General features: G+C 41.5%; 1 protein-coding gene across 1 annotated transcript in view; it reads left to right on the top strand.

Annotated features, from left to right (window-relative positions):
- Nucleotides 1–6,716: 6,716 nt before the first annotated feature.
- ME1 (malic enzyme 1) overlaps nucleotides 6,717–16,787 on the top strand; it is a 154,549-nt gene continuing 144,478 nt past the window's right edge. The window contains exon 1 of the mRNA XM_083857013.1: nucleotides 6,717–6,878. Coding sequence (XP_083713139.1) covers nucleotides 6,774–6,878 — 105 coding nt within the window. The 5' untranslated portion in view covers nucleotides 6,717–6,773. The remainder of the gene's footprint in view (nucleotides 6,879–16,787) is intronic.

Consider the following 16,787-nt stretch of genomic DNA (forward strand, 5'->3'; position numbering starts at 1 on the left):
TTTGTTCTTGTGAGATTAAAAAACAAGTGAATAGTTGGGCCTCTGCAGTAGGGTGGAGTGTGTTTTTTCTTTTCTGATTTTGTTGTCGTGTTGGGTTTTTTCCTGAAGAAATAGAAAAATTCTTAGAAATAGCACTATTTGGACAAACACTGGAAAAGGGTTGGATGCTTATTTTGAGTATTTTTTACTCTTCTTGAAACAGAAATACAGCCACAGTATCTTCTGAGAACATACTGCACTGTGGCATGCATATTTTATTTACCTTGTGCTAGATTTACTATAATAAAAAGGACATGGTCTACCAGTCAAAATGTTAACACTGGGATGTAGGAAAATTAAAGTCTCATTCTACTCCAGGCCTACCATGAAGCAAAAGTGACGCACCTACTTTTATATGTCTCTTCCTAATTTGACTTGAGAAGTGATGAAACTCCTAACGGTACCATGTGTATGTGGACATGCTCTCACAGTGCTTCAACATCTCCAACAACATGTACTGGGCCAGGTACAGCATTTTACCTGTGACATCTGGACAATGGAATGTTGACTAACAGAAATTGTAACAGGCATTCTTACTGTTTCATTGATTTATATATATATTATGTATGTGTTACGCTTAAATAATTTTAGTATTCCTATGAATCAGCAATGGATTCCAAAACTGTGGAGTCTTAGGATACTTACCACTAGCTGTTGAAGCTCAACAGCTTAACTGCATTTAATGCATGTAGGATAAAAGGATAAAACCCTTAGCAGAAATGGATAAAGTGTGAGAGGTATGAAGCAAGTTCTGAGTAAAAATCCCACTGTTCAAACAGATATAAGCCTTAATAGAAGGAGAGTCAGAGGCTGAAGAGCAAGATCAAAGAAAGCTGGTGAATTCATGAGGAGGAACAGTTTTTTGTGGTTCTAATGAAATTCCTGTAAAAATGCCTGCATATTCAGAGTATTTGTCACTCTCAGCAGTGTACTACCTGCAGAATCACCTAACAGTCCACATTGGAAATGATACCTGAAGTTCATCTGGCCCAAACTTCCGTTGTCAACAAACTGAACTTCAAAGCTGGATTGTTCACGGCCTTGTCAAGTTTTGAAATGCTCCAGGTACGAAACTCTTCAACTTCTCTTGGCAGAGGGCTCTAGTGCTCACCACTCTTCTGCATGAAATGTTGTGTTTAAGCCCAACTGGAGGTTCTCTGGGTGCACCTTGCTACTGCCATGTCTTAGCACTGCAGTCCTCATCTGTGAAAAGAGCCTGGCTCTGCCTTCTCCATATCTGTCTCCTGGCCAGGGCGTGGTGTGGGCCGGGGCCAGAGGCGTCCCTGATGGGGCCAGCAAGGCAGGCAAGGTGTCACCAGCCATGGCTCTCCCCACAGTCCCACTGAGGGGGAGGGCAGGCTGGGATGGCCGAGGGCAGCCCTGTCCACGTGTGCTGCGCTGTTGAGGCCAGTCTGAGGCTGAGCTGAGGATGTGACACAGGGTCAGCCCAGCGAGGCAACCAGGGTCAGAAACAACCTCGTGACCACTGAGTGACTCAGTAGTGACGAGGCTGTGGAGGCCAGGCTGGCCAGTCAGCCCACAGGTGGTCAGGGTCCAGGACAGCAGGGCCCACGGCCAGGCCCAGGCAGGGCTGTGGTGCTGCTGGGCAGTGATCGATGACCCTGAGAGCTGATAGGGGGTATTGAGCCATGGCAGGGTGGGCAGGAGCCCCGGCAGCAGGCAGGCTAGCAGTGCTCAGGGTGCTGGCACTTGGGCATTTCAAACCTTCTAGCAGATTCTGCTCTTAACTTCAGGAGTACATTGTCTACTTTGAAGTAAATCTTTTTCAAAGTCCACCTTTGTGGTAAAAAATCGCTTCTAGATAATAAAAATAATTATGAAACAATAACCTCATACTGCTTATACAGTTCAATTTTTGCTTCTCCTTCAGCCTAACTAAAAACATATCTCCCAATGATGAAAAATTTAACTTCATTTTTAAGTTATCTGGGATTGCTACTACTACTGTAAAATGTTTATGTTACAGAGACTTTAAAAATGCTTCAATTCTGTTTGTAGACTGTGAAACAATTAATCTTTTTTAAAACTAACCTTGTGTTCCTGCCAAATTTGACTTGGTATTGCCAATTCAACAAAAAAATTTATAACTCAATAAAAAATTGTAACTCAGTAAGCAAATATATAGAAACAAATGTTTCTATAAATACATGAGCAGCAAAAGGAGGGTTAAAAGAGCATCTCCATTCTTTATTTGGTCACTGCCCCTGGAGGTATTTAAAAGTGGTATAGGCATATCGCTTAGGACCATGGTTTAGTGTTGGACTTGGCAGTGCTGGATTAACAGTTGGACTCAATGATCTTAAAAGTCTTTTCCAATAAATTCACCTAGCCTCCAACCCCATACAAAAGGACCCAGGGGTTATACCAGATCACAAGCCCAGCAGAAGTTAACAGTGTTGCACTATTGCAAAAAAGCAAACATTGTGCTGACAAGTATGGAGGGCATTGGTATGGGTCAAACACAAAAAGCAAATCTTTCCATTGATTCAGGGCTGATGAGGATTGCCTGGCGTAACATGACCTCACAGGGAGCACCCAACTGTTACCATCAGTCAGTAACAGTTCCAATACAGATCTAATGGGGTAAATCAGACACGACACACAAGTATCACCCTAAAAGTAGTTAACTGGATGTTTTCATCAGGATATAGAAGTTCCCTTTCTCTTCTTCTAAACTGCTATGCTGAAAGCTAACCCCTCCCCAGTGTCACAGAAGGATATGCAGCTCACAAAATCAACTGTTGTTCAAAAAATAGCTGGAGGGAGTCCAAATCCTCTAATCACTCGTAGCCTAACACAAGGATATTTCCCAAGTTCTATTCTTAAATATTTAATGCAGTGAGTCACCTCAATTAAATACAACAAAGAATTATTTTTTCCTGTAGTTATCTGTCCTTACCACTGGCTTACCAAAGCAGGTTGTCAAATTTCTGGCTGAGATAGAGTTAATTTTCTTCCTACTATCTGGTACAGTGCTGCATTTTGGATTTAGTAGGAGAATCATGTTGATAACACTCTGATGTTTCAGCTGTTGCTCAATAGTGTTCACCCTCAGTCAAGGACTTTTCATTCTCATACTCTCATACTCTGTCAACAAGGAGACACAAAAGAAGGCTGAGAGGGAGCACAGCCAGGACAGCTGACACAAAGGGATATTCCATAGCATACAACATCATGCTCATTAAATTAAATCAGGGGATTTGGCCACGAGGGGCCAACTGCTGCTCAGGGATGGGCTGGAGCTCGGTCAGAAGGTGGGGAGAAATTGTCTTGTGCATCACCTGGTTTTCTTCTGTTTTACTCCTCTTTTTTGTTGCTACCTCACTTTTAATTACTAAGTTGTATTTTATTTTGTTTATCAAACATAAACCATATGTTTTACCTTTTTTTGAGTTCTCCTCCCACTCTTAGAAAGTAAATGAGCAGCTGCATAGTACTTAGCTTCTGGCTGGGGTTAAATCACACCACCAATCTTCCTTCTAGTCTATTTTTTTTCCCTAGGACTGTTTCAAGTGGAGCTTTTCATATATCCTTAGTACATCTGAAGAGATTTGAGAGACAAGAGATACAGAAGGGGGGAAGAAACCATAAGTACTTATGAAAAATCATGAGTAAGAGTTTTAAAAGTGTTCCATATAGAAACCATTTGAGAAAAGAATTAAGTGCCTGCCAGAAGGGCAAAACCACTGTATTTTCTGTCAGAAACACACTAATACTGTACAACGCCCGCTAATAATCTGAATGTGGGCTAACATTTACAAAAAATCTGTATTGTGCACATAGCCATTACTAATAATTTGGTCACTCACAAAAGCTTTATTTATAGTCCTATAAGTAGGACTATATTATGGAATTATTATGCAGTGCAGTCTTCTTTTGGAATAATGACCTTTGACTGCAGATGTAACTGTTGAGCATTATTTCTTTGGACCTCTGAATTATTTTTATTGTTTGAATATTTTGAGGTCCTAGAAAAGCCACTCCTAAATTTCTCTTGATCCTGTAACGCCAATACAAACACACAACTGAATCTGAAGGAAGGTATAAAGTCTAGAAGAAAAGTAATCACTAACAGCAGACTTGGCCAAATGAACACTTACTAATCTCATTAAATGGTAATATGTTCCAGGTCTCAAGAGGAAGATTTCTACAGGTGACACATGACACCATTTCTTCTCGTTTCTTTGGTCTCCCTTTTGAGCTGAAAAGATCTGTTGCCATTCTTAAAACTCATTTATCTCAAATGATAGTTATGATTAAGGTTTTTTTAGTGTTTAAACATAAAAAGAAATAAAATGTACTTTTAGGAAGATGAGGAGGAGTAAATTTGCACTTAAAACACAGTAGTAAATGGTTTCTGAATTCTGATTGCATTAAAAAATACACATATATCCCAATGAACTTGACTTTAATTAGCTGTTTCATTACATACCTTTTATAACTTTGGCAAAGTAAGTCAGGACAAGTGCTTACCTCTGAGCAGGTACTCACAATGACTGCAATGACTTTTCACACAAATCAAAGAGGCTTTTTTTGCAAACAGTGTTGCAACATGAAGATAAAAATTACATCAGTACACATTACTCTCAGACAAAATATTTCATTAGGTTAGCATTCTATCAGAATAGTTTCAGTGTGCTCACAAAGAAAAGAAAAAGGATGTTTCTACATTGCCTTTCAATTTCATAACTAAGAGCTGAAATAAAACCCCATATCCCCGATACCTACTAAAGGTAATATTCAGGATTTGGGTGGGGAGGAAGGTATTTAGCTAGCCACACAAATCCAAGAAAAGCTAGATAATTGATCAGAAAGACTCCATTTTGGAGTCCAGGACAACTCTTTGGATGACCTGGGACCCGGGAAAGGGAATTTGAGCCCTGGACAGGGGGGTGTGGAGCTGGTCCAGGGGGGTTGGAAACCTTGGCACAGAACCCAGGAAGACACGGAGTTTGATCTTAGCCCATGGGAGAAACTTCCAGCACAAGAAGAGGAATTGCAAATCACCAGGAAGTGAAAATAGTAGTTTAGCACAGTAGAACATGCAAAATTTAGTAGCTTTAGGATTCTTAGAATAGAGGTAAATGGGGGACAAGATGGTGGAATTTGGGTGGTACCTCGTGTCCCTCTCCTTCTTCCTCGTCCTCCATCTTCTGGGGTGGTGACGATATAAGGTAGTTAGAGTGGATTGGGTCAAAGTAAAAACTACCCTTTTAGTGTAAGCACTAGGCATTGGTATAAAATAGTAAATAACCTACACATAGTTATCTGTATAAATGTAAGGTGACGTCCCATCAGTGGGCAGTCGCCTCATGTCTCAGCCGCTGTCTGGACCTCAGCTGGGAGCAGACAAAACCTCTGAGATATCAAATAATAAACAACACGAGAAACCAGAAAACAAGGCCTTGAAGACTCCGCTTCTTTGTACCAACATGACTTGGGGCTTTTAGAGGGCAAGGACTTTTAACAACATGAATCTTGGGTGAGAAAATCAACCTGAGAACTCCAGGTTTAAAGTTTTGAAGTTTAATTTAATTTTAAACTTTTAATTTTGGTTTATTGCTTTCCATAATACTGAGATGGTGGAGCAAGGAAGAAATCCATTTACTGAGTTTTCTGCTGACTTGCAAGTCATATTTCCAGAAATAGAGACTTGGAATGCTTCCAACCTTCCTTTGTTAGTTAACTGCAAATAAACTTCCCAGAGCTACTTAATAGGAAGTTCGGAAAAGGCCAGATTCTGTGGGAGTCTTTAAAATAAAATAAAAATAAAAGATTAGGTAGTAGTATGGATACAAGGCCTACTGATGAAATGTGAAGAGATAAGTTTGAAAGAGCTGCAAATTCTGTATCTGTTCATTGCTGCTTGACAACAGAAACCAAACCCTTCTAAATTAATCCTCTAGTCACGCATTTGAAGCTGTGTAAATTCTCCAGCAGGACTACAGCATCCATACGGAAATTATTTTTGCTTACATACATGAAATTAGAGGAGTAAAGCCACAGTCATACAGCACACAATGGGTTGTACACAAAGAATACTGCAAACAAATGCCAGGGCCAGCAGTACAAACCAGCTGAACACCTGCTGTGCCCCAGTGCTCTCCATCCTGACCAGGCACAACCCCAGCCGCCACAGCTGAGGCCAACCCACAGCTAATTACACCAAACATGCGCTCCCGACTGTACGAAGCTATGCAGTCCGTCCCCTTCGGGAAAGATTGGATTTCACGGCCATTTAAATAGCAGAAGGAAAGTGAAACTTGAACGTGCCCCAAGCGCGGAGGCCCGGCTCCGGCGTGTGTCTGGGCAGGCCGCGGGGTCCCGGCCGTGCGGTGCGGGCAGCCCCCGTGCCCAAGGCGGCCTGACGAGGCAGAGCAGCGCCCGCAGCCCCCGCACAGGGTATTCCCCACCGGCCCGCTGCTCGGGCGGCCTCTCCGCTGCGCCGGGCAGGGCAGGGCAGGGCAGGGGTCCGCGCTCCCGCCGCCCCTCGCACCTGGGCGGCCGCCGGGCTGTGCGGAGCCGGCGGTGACTCAGCGGCCCCCGGTGACCCCCTCCCGCGGCGGCGGCGCCTGGCGCGGCTCTGCCCCCTCCCTCTCTCCCGGTAGGATCATCCCACCCCGCCGGGCGGTCACCTCAGCAGGAGGAGCCACCGCCACTTTGCCTCCGCTCCCGCAGCGACCTGCCGGCAGTCAGCCTCGCCGCGCCGCACCATGCAAGCAGCCAAGGGAGACGAGAAGAGGCGGGACGCCGCCCGGCCCCTGCAGCTCACCATGAAGAGGGGCTACGAGGTGCTCCGCGACCCCCACCTCAACAAGGTAGGGGCGGGCGGGGCAGGTGCGCCGCTGGGCGAGCAGGGCAGGGCAGCCCCGGCCCTCGCCGCGGCCCCGGGGTGACGGGCGGCGCTGCCTGCGGGGCCGGGGCCGCCTCTCGCCGCCGCCACCTGTCAGGGCCGGGGGCGGCGGGCGCGGGGCAGCCGCACTTCCTGCGGGCCCGGCGCCGCTTCCTCTTCCTTCGGGCGCGGGGGGCGGCCAGCGCAGTGCCCGCCAGCGCAGTGCCCGCCGCCGCCCCAGCGGGCCCGGGCCGCCGAGCAGCCCCCGGCAGCCCCCGGGGGAGAGAGCTGCCGCAGCGGCACGGGGAGGAGGATGCTGCTCAAAGTTACGCCGCTGTGATGCGAGTTCCTGCTGCCGCGCTTCTGTTTTCCTGGTACCCTCCTTCTTCTCCAGTCCTCTTTTCCACGGATGCCCCTCCTCGTTTCCTGCGGGCAGAACTGGCTGTTGGTGCCGTGTTGCGTTTTCTCTCCCCTGGCAAGGTGGAAAATGTGTTTATCACTGCTACTCCTCTTGGAGCTCTAAAGTGCAACTGCAGGTTCCTCCCCGCTCTGCATCAGCCAGTGCAGTCAGCTTTGCTAAGAGATGCCATAGCACAGCAGAACCTTTTTGACGCATTTCCAGTTTGCTTAAGGATGCTAATTCAGCTTGATCAAACTTTTTAAACTTGTAAAACTAATCTTGGAAATATAAAGGTGGATAGAGAAGTGTTTGCACAACCGCCTTGATAAAGGTACAAAGTTCAAATAATAAAATAATTAAATTGGCATGACAAGCCCTGAATTTGCTGCCAAAATGAAAAATGGTTGACGGTGGATAATAAGCTACACCTAGCACAGGAAGCCTTGATCAGACTCTCACCTCCAAATTCCATCTTGCACATTACCTGCAGTGGTGCTCTGACTTGTGCATCCGCATTGGAATGCATATACAGTCATTTTGCTTATTGCTGAGTTGGATAAATTCACAAAAACTGTGTCTCTAGTTTTACTGGGCAGATTGACTCATCACTAAAACCTCCATGTATTAGTTAGATGAATAGTGCTTTTATTAGTCTAGGTGGTTGACTACAGAGTTTCCTTAGAGGCTGTCTTAAGTCTGTGTGTAGGCCTGAGAAGGTCTCCTGAGGTCAGGTTAAAGGAAAGTTGAAAGTTTAAAGATAAAACTCCCAAGAAGAAACCAAGGAGAGGCTGTTTTGCTTGGGTTTGCATTTAAGCAGCTGTAGTATTCATGGAAAAGGTTGATTCAGCATAACCAGGAAGGCCAACCCAAAAGAAAACTCACCTTGTTTTAAGAAATAAAAAGGGGCCTGTTCTAAAATGCAGTGACTGAAGGGCAGTTAGCAGCAGACTCTGCAGTGGTTCTCCCCTCACATCTGAGCAGCATACTGTAAGGGTGGGTCAGCACAGATGAGGTGCTAAAGAGGAAGGGTTTTGCTTGATTTTAACTTACAGGAGACAAGAGTTACAGAATATTCTGAGTTGGAAGACACCCACAAGGATTATCGAGTCCAGATCCTAAGTGAATGGCCTGTGTGAAGATCAGACTGACAGCCATAGTGGGTTAGCACCATGCTCTTCCTAGGTTAGGCTTTATTCTTTCAAACTCTCTCAGCTGTGGTACAGCACATGTCTACTGTAAGGCAGAGAAGCAGGAAAAGATAGTTGTTCATTATCAGCCACATCCACCCAGTGAACAGAACTTGATGTTAGAAATCTGGTCTCTGTGCCTGTGAGACAAGTCCCGTCCCGGTCAGGTCAAGGATGGGTAATCCTGTTTTCTGACTGAGGCAGGTGATGTTTTTGCAGATGTAGATGTACTATACCCTAATATATGTGTGTATACCTACACCTTAAAATATATATATTCGATTTTGTATAGGTGCAGCAAATCCAAAATGTTGAGGACTGCCCATATGGTTGCAGATTGATAGCTTGTGGCCTGCCTGCACATGAGGAAGCTGCTACTCCCAGTTCACTTTCTATTGTCAAGGCTGTTAAACAGCATCAGGTTGCTGAGAATTCAATTTAAAGTAGATAAAATATCTCCTTTAATGATTCTAAAGTACAGGGATTTCTTGGAGTCCTGCAAGGTACCAGAACTTTCTGCTGTCTTGGCCCTGTCAAGGAGTTGCAGTTTATCAGGATCAGCACATTCCTTTGGATATGGTGCCAGTTTTAAGAGGCCTATTTGCATGTATGTGGCAAAAGTAGGCTGTAAGTTCTAAATAGTGGTATCTAGCACTGACTTGTAGGAAAAGAAGGTGAATGATGTTTTCAGGGTCTCTTGAGACAGATACCCTGACAAGCAGGTAAAACTGAATTGTGCTTCAATATATGGAAGCTTGGGGTCTTTGTCCTCAAAAAACACATTCATTTCCTCAGACAAGTCAAAAAATTTACATGGAACCATTTATACTTGAATGTCTTTAAAAACAGATGTAAGAAAAAGTAAGTGCTAGATTTAAAAACAAACAAACAAACAAAACCAACAAACCAGAAAACCCAACTTCAAAACCATATCTCAATTTAGATGCTCCATTTAAGTGCCCTACTCATTCAACAATAAAACTGGTTTTCTAGACGCTTGTCCATTGCTTTTTGTACTTAACCTTCCTGGCTTTTGAGAGAAACGGCTGTGTGAATGCCAGGGTAAACACCCAGATTTCTTCTTTTTAGCTTGACCTCTACTTCTACTATGATATTGCCTAGGGAGTCAATTTTGACATTCTTAAATCCTTTATGTTTGACTATGTTAGTAATTTACAAACATGTGCAGCCTTCATTGGGGGAAAGTTCAATAAAAAAATGTTTGGTGCTTTTGTGATTTATTTCCCCTCCCTTCCCTCCTCACCCCCAGTAAAGCATTTTGGATCCCTGAGCTGTTTGTGCTATCTCAGCAGCAGTGGTACATGAAAGAACACGACAAACAGTGGATTGTAACAGGCTGAATTTAATTACTTGAGTGTATTTGTCCAAGTCTATGGACAATAATTGTAATTCAGTTTATCGTCTGAAATGTTAGGCTGTTAGTGTTTAAAAGTGTGTTTAGAACCTTTCTGGTAATTGTCTGTCTTTTTCCCTCAGGCAGCCAAATACATTGTAAATAGCAATTACAAGGAAAACAAACACAGTTTCACTTCTTTTCACTGAAATAGATTTGGCTGGGAGTTGTATGCTCTTTAAGCTGATGAGCTACGGAAGTGTGGAAGTAATTTGCTCTTTCCCTACTGTAAATCTAATTTATGCTTTAAGTTTGCAATTTTAAAGCACGCAAACAGTTTAACTACAGTTTCATCTTTATTTTTTTTATCTTTTAATATTTAAACAAATCACATTTTCCTGAAAGCTGCTTATTTTCAGAATCTTCATGTGAAGATAGAGAAACACGCATTTCAATACAAAACTTTCCCAATAGCCTGTGTTAGTTTCCAAGTGTAAACTCTTCCCTCATTAGAAACTTTGCCATTGGAGAAATGCTTTGGTTCCAGGCTGCTTTTATATTCTTGCAGAGCAATTCAGTGAGCAGTAAATAAATGACTCTATTAAATTTAAATGCTAGAGGGCTCTTTCTCCTCCTCAGATGCCTAATTTTAACTCCTCTACTGAATGACTGCTGTAGTCATTGCTGAGTATAATGTGTTTGTAAACTGTTGGTCCCTCTTCTTTCTCTTTTTTCAGGTTGTAGTAAAGCGCTGTAGAATTATAGAACAGACTGTCTGATAGGGCTGCTGAATATCTGAGAGCACTCAGTGTCCATCCCACCTGCAACTGCATTGGTGGTTTACCCTTACATCTCCCAGATGTGATGCCCCTGAACCTTAGCAGGTTCTCACCAAATGATATTAGTTGCTGGCTGGAGTTGATTGTCAGTGCATTGACTTACAATGGGATTTACTGTAGAAGGACCATACTGGAACAGAGCAAAGATCCATTCATCCTAGTCTCTTATTTCTAACAATGGCTCAACTGGAGCCCTCAGGAGAGGCAGAAGAGTGGCAGTGCCTCTGGTGAGTAATCAGTTCCAGGCTGAGGGAGTGAGCATGTGATTAGAGAGTCATTAAGATATGAACATGTCTCTCTTATCAGTTTACACATGCTAAGTGGACTAATTTACTAAAAATCGATTGTAAACTTCTTAGAGAGATTTCATGGACTTCCCATTTTGCTCAACATTTCAGACAGTGGGTTGAGAATGCTTGTGAAATACAGATAGATTTTGTTTTGTACACAATTACTTGCATCTCTAAAAGCAAATTCGATTTTGGCAAAGTATAAACCTGTGATTGAATTGGGTGGCATATAAAAAAGGTTTTATGACTTTGACATTAGTGGGCAACCCTGCAATAGGTCTCAGAAAACCCAAACCTCAGTAAAAAAATCAGAAGTATTGCAGGGAGATTTTTCTCTGTCTGATGGGTTATATAGAAGAAGCATTTTAGAACTTCCATTAAATAAATCTATTCCTTTATCAAATACCGAGCAATAGAAGACTATTTTTCCTTCTATTGATAATGTTCATATTTTCACATGATGGGCCCTCTGGAGTGGCTGATACTCCGTGAATGTTGCTTTTGCCTGTTCCAGAAGGAAACTGATGACATTGGGGATGGAGGAGGAAAACTCCTCCTTAAATTGCATATTAGAATTATCTATAATTCATAATTAATTTGTAAGATAGATTTTCTGGAAGTCACTTCATATTGCAAGAGATTATATAATTTTAAGTGGTAGCAGGTATGAGAGTGTTTTTTAGATGAGAAGATTGTTGGCTCCATGTGAAAGGAAGGGTATAATTTGAGGAATTCTTTTTGATATAGTTGCTGATCATTCTTTCTGTCTTTTACTTCCTTTTACTTTTTGCCCTTTAAAACTTCAACGTTTTTAACAGTAATAGTTCTGCATTCTTATCCCCTGTGTTCTTACAGATCTGCTTGATCAGATAGCAGAGCAGTTCAGATCTTTAAGGGGATAACCACATGATTTTTCAGGTCTTTGACAAGAGTACGTGGTATAGTGGTTGTGCTAGCGCAAAAAGTGAATGAATTTGGTCTTTGAAACATTTTAGAGTGAACTTCTATCAACTTCACCCATGTGTTTGACAAGCATTATGTTTTTCATCTCTTACTGGGATCTTCAGCACTAGTTGCTGTTCTGTGGAATGGCAGCCTAAATAAGGAGATTCTTCAGGTGTGGGGTTGGCTCATACAAGAATTGTTTGTTCTTTAACAATCAGCATTAAGTTGCAGACTGGCAGAACTGCAGCCACCTTGTTTGCTTGGGTTTTGGGCAAGGCTGTGAGCTCGGCAGTGGCTCACTTCCATGTACAACTGGTGGGCTGTGTGAGGAGGTTGTCACACTGGCAGTGTATTCTTCCTTCTTGTAAACACCTTGTTGAGGTGTGAGGGAGGAGTAGTCATGCAGGATATCTTCTGTATGACTGCTTTTATTTTCAGTAGGTGTGGAGGGGCTTTAAAAATCAGTTCTGTGCTTTTTTCCATCTTTCTTATTTTAAGGTAGATTGTTTTGCATACTGTTAATAAGGAAAAAGTATTGGAAAAGCACAAAGTGTTCAAATCAGATTATTTTATCACTGCCTTTATTTAATATATACAGCTCACAGTGTTCATTGCTTCCAATAATTTGCTTTTGACCTAGTAGGTAAGTTGCTGTGGTTGGTGTTAAGTTCTTTTCTTCCTGTTGGCCTCCAGTTCTTTGCTTGCAGTTATAAAACAGAGTGCTGAGACAGCAAGTTGGGAACAAAGTTCTGTGACTTGAATTAAAAGCAAATAAAATGAAGGAGAAGAAGTTATGCAGTAAGCTAAATAGCAGTAATAGCAACTGAATTGTGGTATAAGTTGTCACAGGAAGCTGAAACCTAGAATTGTTTTGCTGCAAAGCTGCTTCAGGCATTAAAAACAATTTTCAGTTGTGTAATTTTCTTGTGAACTTCAGTAGTTGAATACAAAATTGACCTTTTTACTTTTGATTGAGGAATCCTATGGCCATTAGTTATAAATGTTATTTGAATAGAAACATTAATACTGGAGCAGAGCACCTTGTAAGCAGGATCTCTGTATTTCAATTTGGTTAAATGTGCCTTTCAACAGTAGGTTTTATAGAGATGCTGGCCAGAGTACTTGAGTGTTGTCTTTTCAATCTTACTTATGGATGCTGATAATAAATAAGAGTAGAGTTCACTGAGAAATTTTACTTCTGTCTAGGTAAAATAAACTGCAGAGGGTATCTTGGAGTACGGAAGTTCTTTGCATAGTGCACTTTATATATCCAATTCTGCTGAACCAGTGTGTTGTATCAACCTGTTGCTGAAAAAAATAGAAGTTGTGGCCGTAGGAGGCACAAGGTTCTCTCCCCCAGCCCTGCTTGTGTTGTGGAGGAGAGGAGGAAGAGAACTGCATATGACAGCAGTGTTTCTTATTAACCAATGACCAGAGGTTAAAATGTGCCATCTTTGCTTTGTCATGCTTTCCTTCCTTGCCTGCTCAGATGGGCTGTGTATTTCATTCATGACTCGCTTCTGGCTGCTGTTGCCCATACCTGCAGGGGTTGATGCAGAGTTTCATGCCAAAGGTCTCCTTGCTCCAGGCTCTGGAGGTCTGAAAGAGAGTATTAACACCCTTCAATTAGGTCCTTCATTAAGTTTTTTCCAGGTTATGGTTGAGAATTTTTAGTGGAACAGCTGTTTCGAAGAAGCTTCAAAAGAGTCATTTAGTGGAGGACATGATCCTGGGATTTCAGCCACAGTAGCAAGTGGTTTGTCCACCCTGCAAATCTGAAGAGCTCTTCTAAGGTGTCCTTTGTGCTCCCCTGGCTGGAGCAAATGTATGGAGGTTGCCTGTGTGCTCTGTGGCTGGAAGACTATCGTGGAAAGGGCAGAAAAGAACAGAAATAAAAAAAACCCACTATCAGTTTGTGTGCCTGTCTAATGAGATTGGTTATACAATAATAGAGTTTGTAGGTAGTAGGCCATTAGTTAAGCTTTATTTGAATGTTCTTGTCATTCATGGAGATGCCTTTTCTGTACTTTGTGCCCAGACCAGTCCTGCCCCATGACTGGGAATAGTTTTCCAGAAATTACCTCTATTGTCTGGTTTAACATAACACCAAGGAGCTAAATCTGGTATAGGAAAAAGGCAATGGAATGTGGATAGGATTTCCAGTTTCTAATATATAGTGGACAAAATTTTGGAAAATTTTGTTCAGGAAAATGCAGACAAACATGACAAGCAACCATGTACTTACAAACTAGGATAGGTGGGACTTCCCCATGGACAGGTAAAAGTAGTGAGGTTATGTGCTAAATTGCAAGAGATTGGGGAAAGGCTTAGTGTGTTCAAGTTTTATACCTGACATAGGAATTCAAATATTTACATTAAGATGCTGATGGTTTCTATTCAGAAGCAGAGGATGAATTTGTCTTGACACTAGAATGTTCTGCCATAACATACAGGGAGAGGAGTATCATACACAGTCACCAGCACTGCTTTCTGGAAGGGCTTGCAGTCATGAGAAATCTACCATACCCAGCTGATATATTAAGAAGTGCTATTTATTGTTGGTGTCCTATTCTCAAAACCTATGAAATGACATGTGGTTCTGAAATTGTAAGTGTGCAAGCCTCTCTGTGGTTTGTGTTGTATGTCTGTTCATCTTAAAAAAAAAAAAAAATCAAGTCATGGATGAAGGCAAGGAAGATAGGGGAGGTCATCTAATAGGTGCTTTCAGAAATTTTCAGAATAAGTTAAGTAATTTTTATTACTATTCATCCTATGCAGCCTGCATAGATTGAGCTGCTATGTCAGTCACTCTTTTTTTTAATCTTACTCTTTCTCCCCTCATTAGCAAATTTATACCTTTAATTGAGAAGTAAATTATTGCAGTCAGGCATATTGATACTGAATCTCCATGAATTTACATTTTAGAAATATTTCTATTTTTTTTCTAGAATAAAATTATGTGCTTCCAGAGAAATAAGAAAATTGATGTGTAATTATGTGTTGGGTTATCATTATGACTAATTTTCTTGATTTCTTGGCATGAATCCATGATGGTAGGAATTTTAAGGTTGCCTCAAAGGACTGTCAGTGTGAGACACGTTACAGATAGCTCCAGGAGCTGGAACTGACAGGATCTCCCAGCTGCAAGAAAACTAAGGGTTGGACCATACTCACAAATAAGCTCATGGCCTTTATGTGGATGATAAATTTGTGTAGGAGGTATTAGGGAAAGACCCATGAACCTTATACTAATACCAGTTTTAGTGGTGTAAGCTGAGAGTAAATGAATGGTAGAAGCATTCAAGGGAAGAAGCTGCTGCAAAACTGCCATGATATTAATCCTGGTGCATTAATCCTTTAAAATACCCAGAAAACCAACCCATTGTCACTTGGACAGTTTGAGCTCCTTTAACCTCCACAGGTTTCTAAAGCTTGTTTCCTAGCAGCCAGTGTAGAAAGAAATGTTGAAATATTCATAGTTTGCAAGGTAAGTGGTTTTGGCTAGTTTGAGTAATTTGTTTAAAGTGATTCATATTATAATATCTCATTTTCTGTTTAATTAAGATGACTTTAATAGTCCAAATATTTGGATGATTTCAGTGAAAAAAAATGCTGTGGAGAAAGCTAAATTTGTTTCTGTTAAAAACGGGTCTCTAATTTTGTCTGAGAATTAGTTACGCATATTTCTTGGTATAGTTTATTTTAGGAGTTAATGAAAAATAACCCCTGCATCGCATGCATAAGGAAACATGTTTTGGTCTTAAGCTTTGCTAATGTAATTTGTTGCATAATTACGGAAGCAAAAATCCTGCCTTAGAAGAAGGAGGTCACGGGGCACCCTGGAGGCACTCCTTCAAGGGCACTGTGTACTTTCTGTTGAAATCAGTGTTTGTAATTTACTTGAATACTGTTAGTGCCTGTTCCTGTGTGAAACACAGTACTCTGAGCAGGACCTGAATTTGTTTACAATAAAGAGGAAGCAGAGGAAGCATGGAGTAAACACTTTTTGTGTTTATAAACACTTTTTGTGTGTATAAAAGAGCACATAACATAGAACTGAAGGAAAAAAAAAGCTCTTATGGTCTGAATACTTCTGACTTTCAGCCAAAGATGTGGAAATACATCAAAATGTAGTTGTCTGGTGTGGGAGCTCAGAAAGCACATTCGTCAGTCCTAAGATATAAATGAGGCATAGAGCAACCATGAATTTTATCATTGCATGTTTATGCTTAAGTTTTTACTTACTTTATTGTATGAGTAGCAGCTGTTATCCATTTCTCGCTTAGAAAAATTTCTGTTTCCCCTCAAAAAACAAAGTCTAATATTAAAACTAAATCACTGTTCTGCTTCATCTTATCCCTCTTATCATTAGAAGTGATCTGAAAAATTGAAAACACCTTTGGTTCAATGTAACTTTGCTTAAATAGATGCAGTCTTGAGTCTTCTGTTAATATTTTAGATTCATCAGTCTTATTAATGAATTGTGTTTATCTTTGTAACAGAGTAGGTGGCATGAGGTATGAAATTATTTTGGTATCCAGTTCAGACTGCATATCACAGATTAGTTTTCTTCCTCTTTTCCCTTTTAAGTGATACGCTTTTAAGTTTTCTTTTGGCATGGAGTTTAGATAGTACTGCTCTGCATGAGAAGAACAAGAATTATTTTGAAATACATAATTCCTTTTTCCACAAAGGCAAAAATAATTCTGGCCTTTTAATGAACAAGAAAAAAAAAAATCTTTGCCTTAAATCTGTCCTGGAAGGGAGTGCATAATGGTGATTATGAAGCATGCTGTAACATTTATGGTACTGGTGTCTAGCTGACTTACTGGATTTCATCCTCCAGATACCTGACTTTACAAAGCAGATTTATGTGTGGG

This window comes from Zosterops lateralis (assembly GCF_965231275.1).
Source record: "Zosterops lateralis genome assembly, chromosome: 3".
Lineage (NCBI taxonomy): Eukaryota > Metazoa > Chordata > Aves > Passeriformes > Zosteropidae > Zosterops > Zosterops lateralis.